This window comes from Chelonoidis abingdonii, chromosome 1, assembly GCF_003597395.2.
Source record: "Chelonoidis abingdonii isolate Lonesome George chromosome 1, CheloAbing_2.0, whole genome shotgun sequence".
NCBI lineage: Eukaryota > Metazoa > Chordata > Testudines > Testudinidae > Chelonoidis > Chelonoidis abingdonii.
The window spans coordinates 341,631,535-341,648,401 of record NC_133769.1 but is presented as its reverse complement, the minus strand read 5'-3'; the positions used below and the strand labels follow the sequence as shown (position 1 = coordinate 341,648,401).

General features: G+C 37.6%; 1 protein-coding gene across 2 annotated transcripts in view; it reads left to right on the top strand.

The window, feature by feature from the left end:
* CEP126 (centrosomal protein 126) overlaps positions 1-15,531 on the top strand; it is a 61,151-nt gene extending 45,620 nt beyond the window's left edge. The window contains exons 6-12 of one of the 2 annotated variants that reach the window (XM_075061714.1): positions 1,793-3,371; positions 6,378-6,533; positions 8,031-8,155; positions 11,614-11,701; positions 12,193-12,402; positions 14,375-14,439; positions 15,068-15,531. In XM_075061714.1, the coding sequence (XP_074917815.1) occupies positions 1,793-3,371; positions 6,378-6,533; positions 8,031-8,155; positions 11,614-11,701; positions 12,193-12,402; positions 14,375-14,439; positions 15,068-15,175 (2,331 nt within the window). In that variant the 3' untranslated portion in view covers positions 15,176-15,531. Of the gene's footprint in view, positions 1-1,792; positions 3,984-6,377; positions 6,534-8,030; positions 8,156-11,613; positions 11,702-12,192; positions 12,403-14,374; positions 14,440-15,067 lie in introns of both variants that reach the window. The other variant, XM_032762883.2, reaches the window with a different exon arrangement.
* The last annotated feature ends 1,336 nt before the right edge of the window (positions 15,532-16,867 follow it).

Sequence of the window (16,867 nt, the reverse complement as noted above, 5' to 3'; positions counted from 1 at the left end):
CTTTTACCTCATCCTGTCTAATAACCATTTATGGACTTAACCACCATGATCCCTTTGTAAGTTGTAGATCTTCTGGCAGGGGTAGATAATTGGGTTGTGAATTAGGAACCATAACAGCAAAAACGATAGGCTTCCTAACTTTAGTATACTGTACGTGTATTTATGAGGAAATTTTTACTTAGACCTTTCCATCCCCTTTTACACTTCTGTTAGCAGCACAAAGAAGATGAATGAGGCCAATTGGCTTATAACTCAGGACTGGAATTTGTCCATAATATTGGAATGAATATCTTTATTGCACAGTGTCATGAAATCTTTTCCAATACTAGCGGTTAGAACTTAACCACCTGATCTTATCAACACTCATCACGAGTATTCTTAACACAACACAATTTTAAAAGAAATCATGGATCTTTGATTTTCTTTCTTCTTTGTCTCTCAGAGGAAAGGAAAATTACATCACATCCAGCTTACAGTAGTGCAGTGCCACCTACTTCCCCAAAACTCCTTTTAGTGATCAACACTAATACTGGTAATATTTCAGAGGAAGGAGTGGAGCCTACTCAATCATCAAAGTCATCTCTTCAATACCTAGGTGTCGGTGGATCTCTCTCTAATGGTGTCCCTAGCCTCTGTTCGTCAGAGGATGGAGATGGATGGCAGGAGAGAGATCACTTGATCATTCCCTGTTAGGTTCACGCCCTCTGGGGCACCTGGCATTGGCCACTGTCGATAGACAGATACGGGGCTAGATGGACCTTTGGTCTGACCCAGTACGGCCATTCTTATGTTCTTAGGACTAGAAGTGATGAGGGTTTTACCGTCAGATATTTGGTATTAGCAATAAACTTTTAAGGTGAAATTAATTGCACACTATGGAAAAAAATGATTATTGGATTCTCCTGTCCACTAAATGAAGCTAGCAAGTAGAGCATTCCCTTCATATAGGGGAACACTGTACCACATGAAAGTTGTCAGGGGCAGCATAGTGCTTGAACATGGTGGAGAGTCAGGGCTTGAATATTTAAAATAACATGCATCTGTTTTATTAAGTGGGCCAGTTTGAAAGTTCACATGGGAGCTGCATTTCTCACCATGTATTGACTGTAAAATATCTTAATAAATGAAAACGCCTAATTGTTGGCATTTCACTGCTTAGTGCTGACAGTAACCATCTTGTTGGAAAGTAATGTAATTTGTGGGTCAAACAAAATGAGATCAGTTCAGTGCAAGAGACTAAATATTTTGTAGCCCCACAACCCCACAGATGTATATGTCCCTTACCACAGCAGAACTATTGTGATTTCACTGCATGGATGGCAGCAGAATTTAGGAAACCTATGTGTATTGTCCCTTGAATTCCATAAAGCCCAGATCTCCAGGATACTCCTTGTGTCTTAGCACCTAGGGAAGTTTTGAGGATTAGACAGTGGCAATAGATCCATGAATACACCAATATATTTTTTTAATTCTGCTCTTGAAGAACTCATATAAAAACACAGAAATAAAATCCTTGAATTAGACATCTGTTTCCTTATAATGTGATCTCAAAAGTTCATTCTTTTCTTTTGTTATAAATGTCCAGATATTAATTGACTTGAATGAGAATATTTCAAGGCAATTGATGATGCTGTGAACATAAGAGTGAAAATAACTTCCATTACTCTACCGAAAGTATAGTAGTGTTTATCTAATTTTAACCTAAGCTTTAATTAATATAAAGAACAAAACTGTACCAATCAATACAATAGCATATTATGACTGTAACAAGTCCTGTTTTTCTGTGTTTCAGAATTTTCACCAAGAAGTCAACCAAATAACAAATTCTGACAGCCCATCAAGCCTGGACAGTCTTGAGGCAGGAGAACAAAATGAAAATTATACAACACCCAGTGAAACATCTTTGACTACACAGTGGGACGACTCTATACCCTACATTTCACAAAATTCACAGTCTATGAATAAGAGCTTCCTTGATACACCTGAACTAACTTTTTCTAAAAATCAGCATGTAAATAATTGGCTGATAAATTTAGATATCCAAAATAGCCAGCCAAACACTCCTTTTCATGACACTTTAGCTAAACAAAATGTTCTAATTCCTGCTGAAAATGTACACAATCCAAAACAGAAATCATTTGTTCTTAGTGGAACAGAAAAAAGAACAACAGACATATGTACTTCTGATAATCAAATAACCTTTGTAAACAGTCCATGTACTTTTATGCAAAAGAGGAAAGAGGGAAAAACCAATATGTTGAAAGTTCCATCTTCTGGAATGGTTAGTAGAGAGAGTACATTAGCCACTGATAGCCCTGTGTTCAAATCCAGCAAAGCCTGGGTCACCTCTGATTCTACTCCCAGAGAAAGAGTTCTAGATTCTGTACAGGAGCAGAGTTCTGAACTGACCCAAGAAAGAAGAACCACCTCATCAGTACAAACCTCAAATCAGCCTATGGCAACACCTGTAATCTTACCTCTGAAACAGTGGAGTTCAGCTGCTGTTCACAACAGTACTTTCTCATCTAATCCTTTACAAAAGGGCAAAAATACAAATACAGTGCCATGTACTGATAATCTAGACAATTTGTCAGAAACAAAAGATGAAAACATAAAAAATTTTAATGGTATTAATCAGAGATCATCTTTATTTCAAGACACATCTAATGCTTCCATTTTGTGCAACACTGATCAAGAAGAGGACAAAAGAGAAGAAAAGGGAAATGTGGCTGAAGCCATGTCACCTTTGTCTAATGCAAAGTTTAATGGTGAATTGTCTGAACATCACAGACACCTGAGAAATAACATGCATGAGCGAAAGGGAGTGAAATTGCCCAAAAGCATTTTAAAGAAAGAATCTAAATATGAAAATTATTGTTTCAAAGCAGTAGTTTTGAACCAAAGGATCAGTTTTGGGAATCAAACTGTATCATCTATCAGAGACAGTCTAGAATTGGCAAAAATAAAAGGGAAAGATGCAGAAAATCAAAAGACCAATAAGAAACTCCGATGGTTTGATGAAACTGACAAAATAGTAGTAGAAGATGATGAAAAGTGTTCAGAAAAGTATACCACAGGAGTATCTCAGGCACAGTTGCAGCCGTCTTATGTTCAAAGTAAACTCAATGATGCTAACAATAATTTAAGAAGTATTCCCGCTTGCACTACAAATTCTATCTGCACAGAAAATCACCAGGATTATCCCCCAATAGCCACAAAAATTGTTGCTGCTGGAAGCTCAGAAAGAGACTGTATGCCTCTGCATTGTTTTGTATCTACAGGTTACCACTTTGCTAAACAAGCCTGGATGGCATCAAAGGGTGATGAAAGTAAACCCCATTCATATAGTGGTGACTCTAAAATTCAGGAAGGTAATCTGTGTAAAGGTAAGACTAAGATAGTCAGAAGACCAAGATCTGCCAAAACCCAATCAAGTTTTACACCTAAGAATAGAAAGGGCACTATAATCCGACCACAGTCTGCTAGTGAAGTTCATAAGGTTATAAAAGCTCAGGGTAAAATCATTGTACCTCATCCACCACCTAAACCTGTACCAGGCAATAGGCCAGATCAGAATGTAGCAGACACTATGTGTCAACCAGTAAATTCTTCCAAATGTCAATCCAACACTACAAAAGGTAACTATGTAAATGCAAGACACCTTTTGCCAGCAGATCAGGTTTTAAATAGAACCACAATAGAAAATAATAAGAGTATTACTTGCAGTTCTGACTTGGTCACTGAGAAATTGGCACCCCCACCTTCCTCCAATGTATCTCCAAGTGAGCCTTTGGAAAAGACAAATTATACTGTAAATAATATTCAGACAATTGCCCAACAAGACAGCTTGATAACTGGTACCAAAAGGAAACCTGTGTGTGCAGAAAATGGACTACGTCTTGATCGTACACCAACTGATGAAGAAATAAATCTTTTGTGGCAGGGTGTGCATAGTGCCCTAGCTCAGAAGGATTATGCTGCTGGTAAGAATCATTTTGTTTTTTTAAAAATAGGGAGTTTTAATGATAACAAGATCTTGCATTCAGTTACACATACTGTTTTCACCCTTTCACACAACAATTTGAAGAGTTTCTACTTTTATCATTATCTATTATCTCCTAGAGACCCCAGTCATAGATGAGGGCCCCATTTTCTTGGGTACATTACAAACATTAAATAAAAAGAAAATTCCTTCCCCAAAGACAGGCGGATGAAACAAACAGATGTGGGAGAAGGAAGGCAGAGAACAAGTTAACAGTAAAATGAGTGAGTTTTACATGGTAAACTATAGCTTACCACCTGCAAGCCACTATCAGCTGGCAGGACTCTGTCATTTGGGAAAATGTTTTTTGAAAGGATCTCATGAAAGAGCCATTAATCTGCCATGTTTTTAAAGTGATTGCTCTGTAAATATTTGGTATTGGGAAGACTCTCAGTCTCGCTAAAACACCGAATGTTTCAAAGAAAGTTGCCCATGTTAATAGAGTAAAGAAAGTGGAAGAAATTTCTGACAGCCATATGTCACTGTGCTGGCAAATATTTGTGTCAGAGAGAATTTACAGAAGCATAACATGCTTTACAAAAATGTTTTCTGGGAACATTACTGTAGAAATAACTATAGGCAAGACAGAGCAAAAGATACACAAGAAAATTTAAGAGAATAAATCATATCTTCCTGCTAATTAACTTTTAAAGCATGTTTCAGACTGATTAATTTATATTTTCAAATGCTTTCCCAGTAACCCCTTTGCACTCTAGCCAAGTTCTGTGCTTTGGAACAGTAATGGAATCCTGAGTCCTCACACTGTACCCAGCTGAGCTGCTGTATGGTTTTCCAGCCTTGCAACCTCTTTCAGAGGCAGAGTCCATGACTCCACCAACTCCACTTCATGTACCAGCAGCCACTCTGTGCCTCCTACCATACTGTTGTGACCATCCTGACGATCACTCAAGCTGGTGCAGAGTCCCCTTCTATTAAAATAAAGAGCTTCCATGTCCCTTATTGGCCTGTCACTTCATGTACAGTACATACACTGTATGTCTCAAAAACTACATCTTTGGGGAAGAGCAGAGTCATTGAATATATTTTGTTGTAAAGAGGCAAAAAGAGAGAAGGGGAGAGTTTCTGTTTCCCTACCCTTCTGTGTCTTCATACAACTGAGCACTGTAACTTTTAGAGACAGATTTTACATGTCACATGCAAATATATTAAACCTCTTCCCCCGCGTCTCCCCACCATACACACCTACGTACTGGAGGGATAGATGGAGACATTCCCTTTTCTTTGAAAATCAGCGGTGGTATTCTTTCGGTATCTATTCATTATGTCTATTGCATTCTTTAAGTCAGATTATTTATATTAAATACCCAAATTTGGTATTAGTGACTCATTATTTATATTTCAGTAGTGCCCAAATGTTCTCAGCACTGTACAAGCACAGGGGGAGGGATAGCTCAGTGGTTTGAGCATTGGCCTGCTAAACCCAGGGTTGTGAGTTCAGCCCTTAAGGGGGCTACTTAGGGATCTGGGGCAAAATCAGTACTTGGTCCTGCTAGTGAAGGCAGGGGGCTGGACTCAATAACCTTTTAAGGTCCGTTCCCGTTCTAGGAGATGGGTATATGAGAAGACACAATCCTTGTCCTAAAGCTCTTTCCAAGAGAGAGCAAATCCTGCACTGTTGTTCTTCAGTGACATATAGTGTTACAACAATATCCTGAAGTTCAGCAGTGTGTGTGAACAGCTTAGAAAACAAAAAATATTATTTACTGCAACATACAACCTAGTGTATATTAAAGAAAAACAAAATAGGGAGAGCAGTCAGGGAGCAAAATGTTCATTTCCATAAACAAAATGATCAGTTATGAGGGTCTTTCTTTAAATGTTTTAAATGGAACTGGAAGCATCAAGTGGTGTATTTACTGACCAAGGCATAGTATTCCCTAAGGGTTTGATCCTACATGGTGCTAAGCACTCTGGCCCTTATCCAACAAAGCACTAAACTATGCTTAACAGTAAGCACTGAAATGGTACTACTGATGTCAGTGGGACTAACTCACATGCTCTGAGTTAAACGCTTGCATACATGCTTTGCTATATCAGGACAGAGTCCTCTATACCTTGAAGGATTGAGTCCTAACATATTCTGTTACTGTGTTGGGTAAGTCTCACTAAAACTTTAGTCCATAGTTTCTTCATAGATCTAAATACAACTTGGCTTACTTACCAATAAAACTAATCTTGGTGCTGATCAAGTTCACTTCCAACTCTCACTGTTTTTCAGAAATGTGTTACTTGATTAATAATTCAGCATTTTAAAATTTTTAATGTTCCTCAGTATATAATGAATGCAACTTCATTACATTCAGTTTCCTTTCAGGTGATTTCCATCATTACGATGCTCGTTACAATAATTCCTGTAGCACTAATTTGCAACCTATTAAAGCTAACATATCCCATGTTACTCTTGATGGTGACAACCTTCTGACCACTTTTAAATCATCTAGAATGAATGGATTTTTCTCTTCATCAAATGGTAAGAGACCTTATTTGTTAGATATCACTGTAGTAAAAATGACAGAGAAAATGCTGTTAAAAGCACCAAAAGACATTCTGGGGCAAATTTTCAAAACCTTACGAAATTGTGTACACAAAAAATGGTCAAGCACACCTATAATTGCACACGCAGAACCTACATTTTCACATCAAGTAACTAAGTACAAAATGGCATATAATATCTGGGTATGCAAGTTCCTGATTTGCACCTGCAAATTCCATGTGCAGATGTATTTTTCCCTGCAGGTGTAGGTTAGAGGCTGAGTTTTGAAAATGTATTAAAACACTGAAGAAAACTGAATTAAGTTTGCAGTATAGTATCTAGTTTAGGCTTATGCGTCTGAAGAAAATTGCTGCAGTGTTTTTTTTTGTTTGTTTGTTTTAAATACATTAAAATGAGTACAAATACTCATAAATTAGCAAGGCAAAAACAAATATAGCTAAGGAGCTCTAATATGTACAGCAGTGTAGTAAAATCTCATGCGATGAAACTTAGTCAAGTAAATTCAATTCTGTGAACTAGTGAGCATCCCCTACAATGTGCTGAGTTCTTGTAATTACTGTTAAATCCAATGGGAGCTGAGACCATGCAGCCCTTAGTAGGAAGCACTGATTACCCTGGATAGTTAGGCCCTAAGGTTGTTTCCTAAATATTGCCTATCTTATAAAATGGAATTATTGTTTGGCATATCATTAGACATTGCTGTATCACAAAGGTAACTCAGAAGTTAGCTAACTATTATATTTTCATCAACCTTAGGCATTTATAGAGGATCAGTCACTATACAGTAGAACAGGGTTTCTCAAACAGGGGTTGCCGCTTGTGTAGGGAAAGCCTCTGGCGGGCCGGGCCGGTGTGTTTACCTGCCCCATCTGGATGTCTGGCCAATCACGGCTCCCACTGGCCGCAGATCGCTGCTCCAGGCCAATGGGAGCGGATTGGCCAGGAGCAGTGATCCACGGCCAGAGGGAGCTGCGATCGGCCGGACCTGTGGATGGAAAAGGTAAACACACTGGTCTGGCCCACCAGGGGCTTTCCCTACACAAGCAGCAATCGCTGTTTGAGAAATCCTGCAGTAGAATCTCAGAGTTACGAACACCAGAGTTACAAACTGACCAGTCAACCACACACCTCATTTGAAACCAGAAGTACACAATCTGGCAGCAGCAGAGACAAAAACAAATACAATACAGTACAGTGTTAGACTTAAAATAAAAAGGGGCGAGGGACAGCATTTTTCTTCTGCATAGTAGTTTCAAAGCTGTATTAAGTAAATGTTCAGTTGTAAACTTTTGAAAGAACAGCTATAATGTTTTGTTCAGAATTACGAACATTTCAGAGTTATGAACAACCTCCATTTCCGAGATCTTCATAACTCTGAAGTTCTACTGTAATATCAAAGTGCCAATAATCTTTGCTCCTCTCTATTTAGCATGGCTTTACATACTGGATGCTTTTTTGTGTTTCTCATTTTAGGTGCTGTTCCTGTTACAAGACGAAAACAAATTTCTGACAACAGCAAAAATAAACGTAGAGCTCTTTTAGAACAGAGAACACAAACGGTAGCCTCTGCAGGAAGGAGACCCACTCATCATGCACAGGTAGATATCAATTTATGGGATGTTGAACTGAAAATGTCAGTCAAAGGTTGTCACAGAATAATAGTTTCCTACTGCTGTATACTTGTTGGAGGAATAAGGGAAAATAAATATTGAAGTAAAGTCAAGATGTTAATTTTAAAACAGGAAATTCTGATTCTATGACTAGTTATTTTAGCAAATGATTAATGCAGATACATTGATTTTGTTTGATGGATAGTGATACAATAATGTGAGAATTACTCAATGTCCTTCTATTGACCTGCTGCATTCTGATTGTTTTAAAGAACATATTTAGTGTTCTTTAGCCAGTAGACGACTAGCCATACAACTCCCTAGCTGAATATAAATATATATATAGCAGTCTAACTGGCTGGTGCACACTCCAGGGGTGGCTCCAGGCCCCAGCATGCCAAGCGCATGCTTGGGGCAGCATGCCGCTGTGCTTGGGGCGGCGAAATGTCTAGAGCCACCCCTGGCACTCTCTCAGCTCGCTTAAATAAGAGATACAGACAAATATGTGAAAATATGTGAAACAACTCATGCGGTACCCCAATTAACAAAGTAAAAATGCAATTACATTTCCCTCATTCCTCCCAGCACTGTGCTCATCCTCGTGATTCTTCTGCCTTTTTCTTCCAGGACCACAGCTGAAGCCTCTCCCTCCTTTGTCTCTTTTTCTTGCCTGGGAAAGCGTGTAATAGGAATACATTAAATATAAATGTACCAATTCAAAAGTTTGTGTGTCTTTGGGGTGTTTTTTTTTTCTGTTTCTGTTTTTACTTCTTATTCCCTTCTTTTTCTCCTTTCATCTCCCACTTTAATTTTTCCCTTTTATTATCACACAATTTTCTCTTTTCCCCTTTTCTCTACTGTTCTCTCTATTTCTCCCTCAAATCTCTGTTTCTCTCCCTACTTTCCTCAAATCTCTTTGCCTCCTCACAACTTTTCCCTCTCTCTCAACCCATGTCTCCTGCTATCCATGATTATGGTAGTCCAGTTCCCAAGCCTGGAACTTTTCTTAGGGGCATGTGGCCTTTCTCCTTTGCTGCCCTCTAATGCTAGTTTGAACCTAACAAGAGAGTGGCTTGGACAGAGACATAGAGTGCTGATATGTGATGCTGCCAAGAAGAGCCTGTATGGCATTCATATGTATTTAGAGCACTGAACTGGTGTGTAGCTAATATTTTAGGGAAAAAATTTCTGTCTGATCTTTGTTGTAGAGCACTATTGAATAATCTGCACTTATTTTGCACATTGATTTTCCATGGGCATAGGGGAGCTCTCCCTGCAAAACAAATGCAGAATGTACAACAGAAATCTACATTGACAGTCAGAGAGGAGAATTTTACCTTAACCTTGAATTTTAGTTGAGAATGGAAATTGCATGCATTAGTTACACATAATAGAACTTCATGTCATAAGATTTATGAGAACTTTGAGAAGGCCAAACCAAAGCCCCAATCCTGCACATGTTTAACTTTACTAACGTGAATCAAGTTAAAGTGTAGGAAGTGCTTGCAGGATTGAGGCCTAAAATCGATTGAGGCCAAATTTACTTAATTCTTTCCAAGATTTATATTATCATGAGTATTATAAAACACCAGCAAACATACAAGGTACTAAAATTAGTTACTTGCTGATTATATGTATTGTTAATTTAAGAGAATCTTTTGTTCACAAAGAAAAATCACTTGGCTGGATCAACTCAGAAGTTTCCTATGGCTTAGTGTCTATCAGATTACATCACCAGTGAAAAATAACAAGCACTTTCAGGAAACTAAAAATGAAAGTCACAAGTCCAAAGAATCTTCCACTGAAAATGAATGAGAAAGTCCAACATTCCTGCAAACATAAAAATTATTTCTCTGCACATTCTCAATAGTTTTTAACTACACCTCTACCTTGATATAAGGTGGTCCTCAGGAGCCAAAAAATCTTACCGCGTTATAGGTGAAACCACGTTATATCTAACTTGATTTGATCCGCTGGAGCACACAGCCCCGCACACACCCCCAGAGCGCTGCTTTAATGCGTTATATCCAAATTTGTGTTATATTGGGTGGCGTTATAATGAGGTAGAGGTGTATTGTCACAGTGAAATACTTTATCTTCCCTTACAACAGATGTATTATTTTCTTTGGGGGTTTTACTGCTATAAACCAGTCACCAGAAATACATAGAGCAAATGTTACCAAATATCTTTATAGAACGCATACAGCTGTTATGAGATTCATTAATCATCGTTTATTCCAAATATAAATGTTTCTTTTGCATAAAAACATTTTGTTTTCATCGTTTTGCATATATAAAGTATACATAGCAGAATTAAATATTGCTGTGGCTGTAAAAACTTGTTGTGGTAGTGACATCTTACTGGAATGTGATTTAGTTTAGGGTCATCTGATATGATTGACATCGTGGATGCTGTTATTGGCACCAGGTTACTTGTCACTGATTTCAGAGCTAAATGCATTAGACAGATAGACATATAAAAATGCTCAGAGTTTTGATTAGAACTTTTAAATAAAATTTCTAATAGTCACTGGGCTCCTTGTTTTTTAGTATATGTAAAAGAAATGAATAAATAAAAGTGTTAATAAATCAAAATCAGTCAGAGGATTTTACAAAATGCACATTCGGGAGAGATTAATAGATTCTAAGACCGGAAGGGACTGTTGTGATTATCTAGTTTGACCTGCAAAACACAGGTTCTGGAGCTTCACTGAAATAATTCCTGTATACACTGTCAATTAGAAAAAACATCTAATCTTGATTTAAAAATTGCCAATGATGACAATAAAGAGACTATAAAAATACCAAACTATGTGAGTACAATCTAGTAAAAGTGTAAAACAAAAGTCAACCAGAATGCCTCTAGGGTCTCTTGCTACTATGGATCCTCTCCACACTTCTCCAGTGCAGACTGTTGCTTAGCAATCCACAATATAGACCAGGGGTAGGCAACCTATGGCATGGGTGCCGAAGGCGGCACGTGAGCTGATTTTCAGTGGCACTCACTGCCCGGGACCTGGCCACCAGTCTGGGAGGCTCTGCATTTTAATTTAATTTTAAATGAACCTTCTTAAACATTTTTAAAACCTTATTTATTTTACATACAACAGTAGTTTAATTATATATTATAGACTTACAGAAAGAGCTTCTAAAACATTAAAATATATTACTGGCATGCAAAACCTTAAATCAGAGTGAATAAATGAAGATTCAGCACGCCACTGCTGAAAGGTTGCCGACCCCTGATATAGGCAAAGGTTTATAGATATTTTTGTGTGCTTTAAAAAAGCTTTATTAATTGCTCATATTTTTCAAAATAGCTTTTGAACTTGAAAACACACAGCCTGTAAATTTCAGTAACATAAATATCTTAACTAAAACATTAAAAGTCTCCAAAAATGTTAACTTTATTTTAAATATTCTGATAAAGTGATCAATTTTTACAGAATACAGTACATACTGTCCAGCTAAGTCCATTTCAATGTTCATTTGAGCCAGTGCAAACTGTGAGTGGCATCCCTAATTCTGATGAAGGTACAGTAGTTCATTTCAGTTCCATTCTTTGTTATAGATAAAATAGTTGCACTGTACATCAGCGGTTGCCTTGTAGCATCAATTATTCTGAATCAGAAAGTATGGTCTGTTAGCTGGAAATAAAGATATTTCCACTAAAAGTTAATACAGCACAGCAGAATATCACTTATATCTGACTGATAGATTTAGAAGAGCATCATGAAAAAAATAAAGTCTCTGTTCCTCTAGTGTTGTATTTTTTTAAGCATATGACAGCTATGTGTACAGGCACAATATGTCACTATTAGCTGGCTGTAAAGCTGGCAAGACTGGCTCCTCCACCAACTATCTTCCTCTGCCCCATATTAGGAGCATAGGCAACCTTAATTCTGGTGTTTCTTAACTTTTGAATGCATGACTTTGCAACATTAATATTATTTTAATGTGGCTTTTTGTGTGCAGTATATCCATGAAAAAGTTCAGACTGTGACCAGCTCTGTAAAATTCTTTAGTTTCAGAAAGCACTGCCCAGTTTTTGCTGGCAGAAAATCTAGCAGGTACATCAGTTACAGAAGGTAAAATCCTGGCTGCTTTGGAAACAGTGCAACCACCTGGACAAACCATGGTGCTTAACAAGGTCCAGCAACGAGGCATGAGTGCACTGTCACTAGAAGAACAGAAGATTCTTCAGTCACTTGATCGTCTCAATCAAAGGTTGCAGAGTAAGTACAATATATAGCAGGGATCCCACTGGTCATGGTTCGCCGCTCCAGGCCAGTGGGAGCTGCGGGAAGCCGAGAGATGTGCTGGCCACTGCTTCCCTGGAGCGGCAAATAGTGGCCAGTGGGAGCCGCGATTGGCTGAACTTGCAGATGCGGCAGGTAGACAAACCGGCCTGGCTTACCCTGGTGAGCCATGTGCCGAAGGTTGCCAATCCCTTGATATATAGTATTAACATAGTAATAACTTACATTTTAAATAATGGTTTGAGTGACATATATAAACATAAACTATGTGGCTATAAAGACCTATAGTTGCATATGCTCTGTCCTGTTGCATTTGTTATTTAGTAAACATACCAAACAGTAATACAAAACCCTTATTCAGGCAAAACTCATTTAAAACAATGGGAGTTTTGCCTGAGTGAAAACTAAGTAAGATATTTGAATTTGTCCCCCTGTTAAATTTATGTATGCTGACTGGTCCAACATGATATGGTAGCCTGAATGACATATCAATACAACTTCTGAAAAGGAATTCAGGTTTCCCATTTCCCACAGGAGTGGCAAAAGCAGAGGAGAGTAACCTTGCAATCACTGGGAATCTGCTTAGCTGTAGCACAGAGTCACTGATCCCAGAAAAACACAGTTCAAACTTCTCTGTTTTAAGAGGCAGTTTTAGTATGATGTCCTCTGGATTAGGCAGAAGGAGATATTAAATGAGAAACACAGAAAAGTAGAAAAGAAAATACTCTATGAACTGTACAGGAAAAAGAAAAGACACACACACACAGAGGCAGATAGGAAAGAGACAGGAGACAGTGAAACTAAAGAAGATAGCAAAGCAACAGACAGAAGATAATTAAAATGGAGAAAAAGTAAAGTAAACTAGAAAGTAAGAAGGAAAAGTCCAACACGGAATATTAAGGGAACAATGAAAGAAATGTAAAAGTAATGACTGCAAACCATACAATTACAAAAACTAAAGTAAAACATTGCTAGTGTGCAATTACCTGCTGCACATTGTATTCCAAACTTATCAGACATCGTGGGCTCAATTCCCCTTTTTATCTAAGCTCCATTAGGTGTAACAAGGGGGTGGCCTTCAGATCCGTCTCCCTAAGTGTGAGTCTACCCACACCGGTGGTAGGTTAAGTAGCTGACAGGTCCCAGCACCATCCACATTACTCCCTTTACCTCTCCTGGTGGACCCCTACAACAGAGGCAGGGGAGGGTGGCTGGTGCAGAAGTCAACTCTGCCAGCTTTACCTCAGCAAGGAGTTCATCTCCACAAGACGAATTATCTTAAGACAATTTATAGCCAGAATCCAGCCACTTTGTAGTATGAGTACGATCCATCATCACCTGACATTTCCAAGTGGTCTTATCTCCAAGTTATGTAATTCTAGACAGAATGTGTTGCAGTAATCCATTCTGGAGGTGACAAAGACATGGATCACTATATCAAAGTCCATATCTGAAAGAAAAGGTGACAACTTTCTGGCCAGGTTTAGCTGGCAAAAAAAGCATTCTTGACAGAGATGCCAGGGTTTTGTTGAATCCACTCCCTTTATTGTTTTGTTTTACAAAAAATCTAAATCTGAGACTCAAACTACAAGACAGTATGCCTTCAACATGGCCATGTAAATGGATAACCCATTCTGAGTTATGTTTTGTTTTGTTTTTTGATATCCCATCTCTGAGGCACTGGCCTTCTCTTTTTCAGATTTGGATTTCTTTTTAGATGTTAATGTTTAATTTACAATTCCAAATTTTAAAAATACAAATAAAGTAGATGTTTCAACCTCCCTCAGGCCAAAGAAAAATAGTTAACTTGTTAAATTGCAGTAAAATTGTTGTATTTTTCACAGTCTTTAGGAAGGCTGGTACCGACTTGTTGACTGTTGTTCATATTTTTGTTCTAGCATGTGTTTTATATAATTGTTGCATCATAGTTTTGTACTTTTTTTTTTAGATGTCCAAGAAACCATTGCCAAAAATCTATCTACGTCAAGTGTTTTACAGATAATCTCTCCTTTGGTAAGCCTTTAGATTTACTGTTTTCTGACTTAGACAGTATTGACATTGTTTTTTTTTAGGATTAACTGAGTTGCTAGAATTTCAGAGTGTCATTTGCATGGGATAGTGTTCATAACAGGGCTGTCTGACCTAGTGGTCAGAGCCAGAGGTGGCATTGGGATTATACTTGGGAGTCACACCAAAAATCAGAGCCAGAGTCAGAAGCCATGCTCTTTTGTTAGTACACTTATTTTACTTTTACTATAAACCAATTCAATGCTGTGTTTGAAGAGTTGTATTTACCACAGTTAAATTAATAAAGTGTGATTGACTCTTTAACAGACGAGAAAACGTAGTATCTTCTGTGAATGCACAGTGTAGGGACTGTGCATTGCAGAGAAACATCTCTGAGGAGCTCGGGGGCTAGAGTTCACTGATTGCTATGTACTAGACGAGGTTTGGGCTGGGAGAGCCTTGAGGAGTTTGCCGGGAGGAAGACAGACTAGTTTAGCAGGCAGCTGACACACTGTCTACTAGCCAGCAAAAATTGCTCTTGCTGAGGCAGAGGAATAATACAATAGCTCACAGCTCTGGGTATCCCCAGCAGTATGTTACACGTATAAAAGCATTATTCTTCAATTTGTTATAGAACATTCAGCAATCTGCATCCTCCCCTTTTGTGGACCCTCCATTAGCCATGCGAAGATATCGGAGTATGTCAGCTGATACTCTAGCACGACTACAGAGAAGATACTGACATGGACTAACAAAGGCTGCTTCACTGAATTTTATTTTAATACCGCCTCATGTTCTTTATGTAATGTATACTTGTATTCAAAACACTACACACTATAAAATCAACCACAATGTAAAGATGTAAACAGTAACACAAGTAATGAATGTCACAGTTAACTCGTTTACATTTAAGACATTTTATTATGCACTTTACTGTAAAATATTGTATTTTGAAAGAATGGAAATACCTCACATTTTAATGAGTCTATTGCTGGTTGTAAATGTACTGTATATTTAATTAAAATGACATGGAAAAGAGATTATTTTGCTACTCAGGTTAAGATTATGTATAAACTAATCTCCTATCTTCATGGTTTTCCAGATTTGCTAATAAATTCTATTACATTTGTAAAAGGTATGTTGTAGAAAATGATCTGATTATCAATAATCCATGGAGCAGCCAGGTAAATGTTGCATTTCTTATCTTTCATCTGATGGTCCCACTCCAAAGTACTACAGACTTGTCTATGCTTCTCTGTCAACAATTCTGTTTGATGTCAGCTTCATGCTTCTCTTGGTTTCTCGTCTAGCTCCTCTTACTGAAAATGCTGGAACCGTCCTAGCTTCTGAATTTTCTTGACTGTATTACACTTATCTTTGTTGTGTGCAGTGCTAATGCAGCTATTTTGAACCCAGGATATTAGAGAAACAAGGTGGGTGAGGGATATCTTTTATTGGACCAACTTCTGTTGGTGAAGGACACAAGCTTTTGAGTTTACACAGAGTTTACATAGGTGGTTCACAGTTACATGGATATGGTATGTGCCACAAAGTAAAGAGGAAAAATAGCAGTTTCACAAAATAAAGACAGTTTTCTACTATGGTTCCCAGTGTTCTACAGTTTATGTGCATATCTAGGGAAAATTATTCCAGGCCTATCTCGTCCTAAGAATAGTAGCTTTAAATTGATCGAAATATTATAGGTAGCAAACTAACTATAGCTTGAGGTTTATCCATTGAAGATTTGAAAGTGAAAAGTATAGTTTTAACTGCTTATAATTAAGTCATAGTTTCTGTTATTACAGTTCCAAAAGCCCCTCTAAAATCTGAAGAGCATGTACTGTAGAGTGTGTCCAGCTTACGTTCTTGCAACCTTTCCTTATTTACCATAGCGCACTATAACTGAGTCAATATGTCCCAATCAGAGCTGGTTAAAACTCAGAATTTCCCTTACATGGGAAATTTCAACATTCCTAAATTTTTCATTCCATTAAAACAAATATTTTGTGAATTTCCCACAAAAGTGACAATCCAAAAAAAGTGATTTAAAAATTTTGAAATTATTTCAAAGTAAAATATTCATTTTGATTTTTTTTCACTTTTATATTTATTATTTTTATATTATTGCCTGACATATTAATAGTAGTAGTGCATAACATGACACGTCACCATTGTCAGGTCATGTCAGAATATGACAAGATGTCATTGACATAATAATTGAGAATATTCTTTTTTATTTTGAATTCATTAAGGGCACCTGCTACTAAGTATTCTGGTATTTGTTTGTGTTCTAATGAAACCGTTTGATCATTTGAAGAAGAAAAGAAGATAAGCACTCATTACAACACAAATAGGATCTAGAAAATAGGATGTAAGATATGATTTGTACTAAGTAGCAGCTACTGTGAATGATTTTAAAAGTAAAATATAAAAT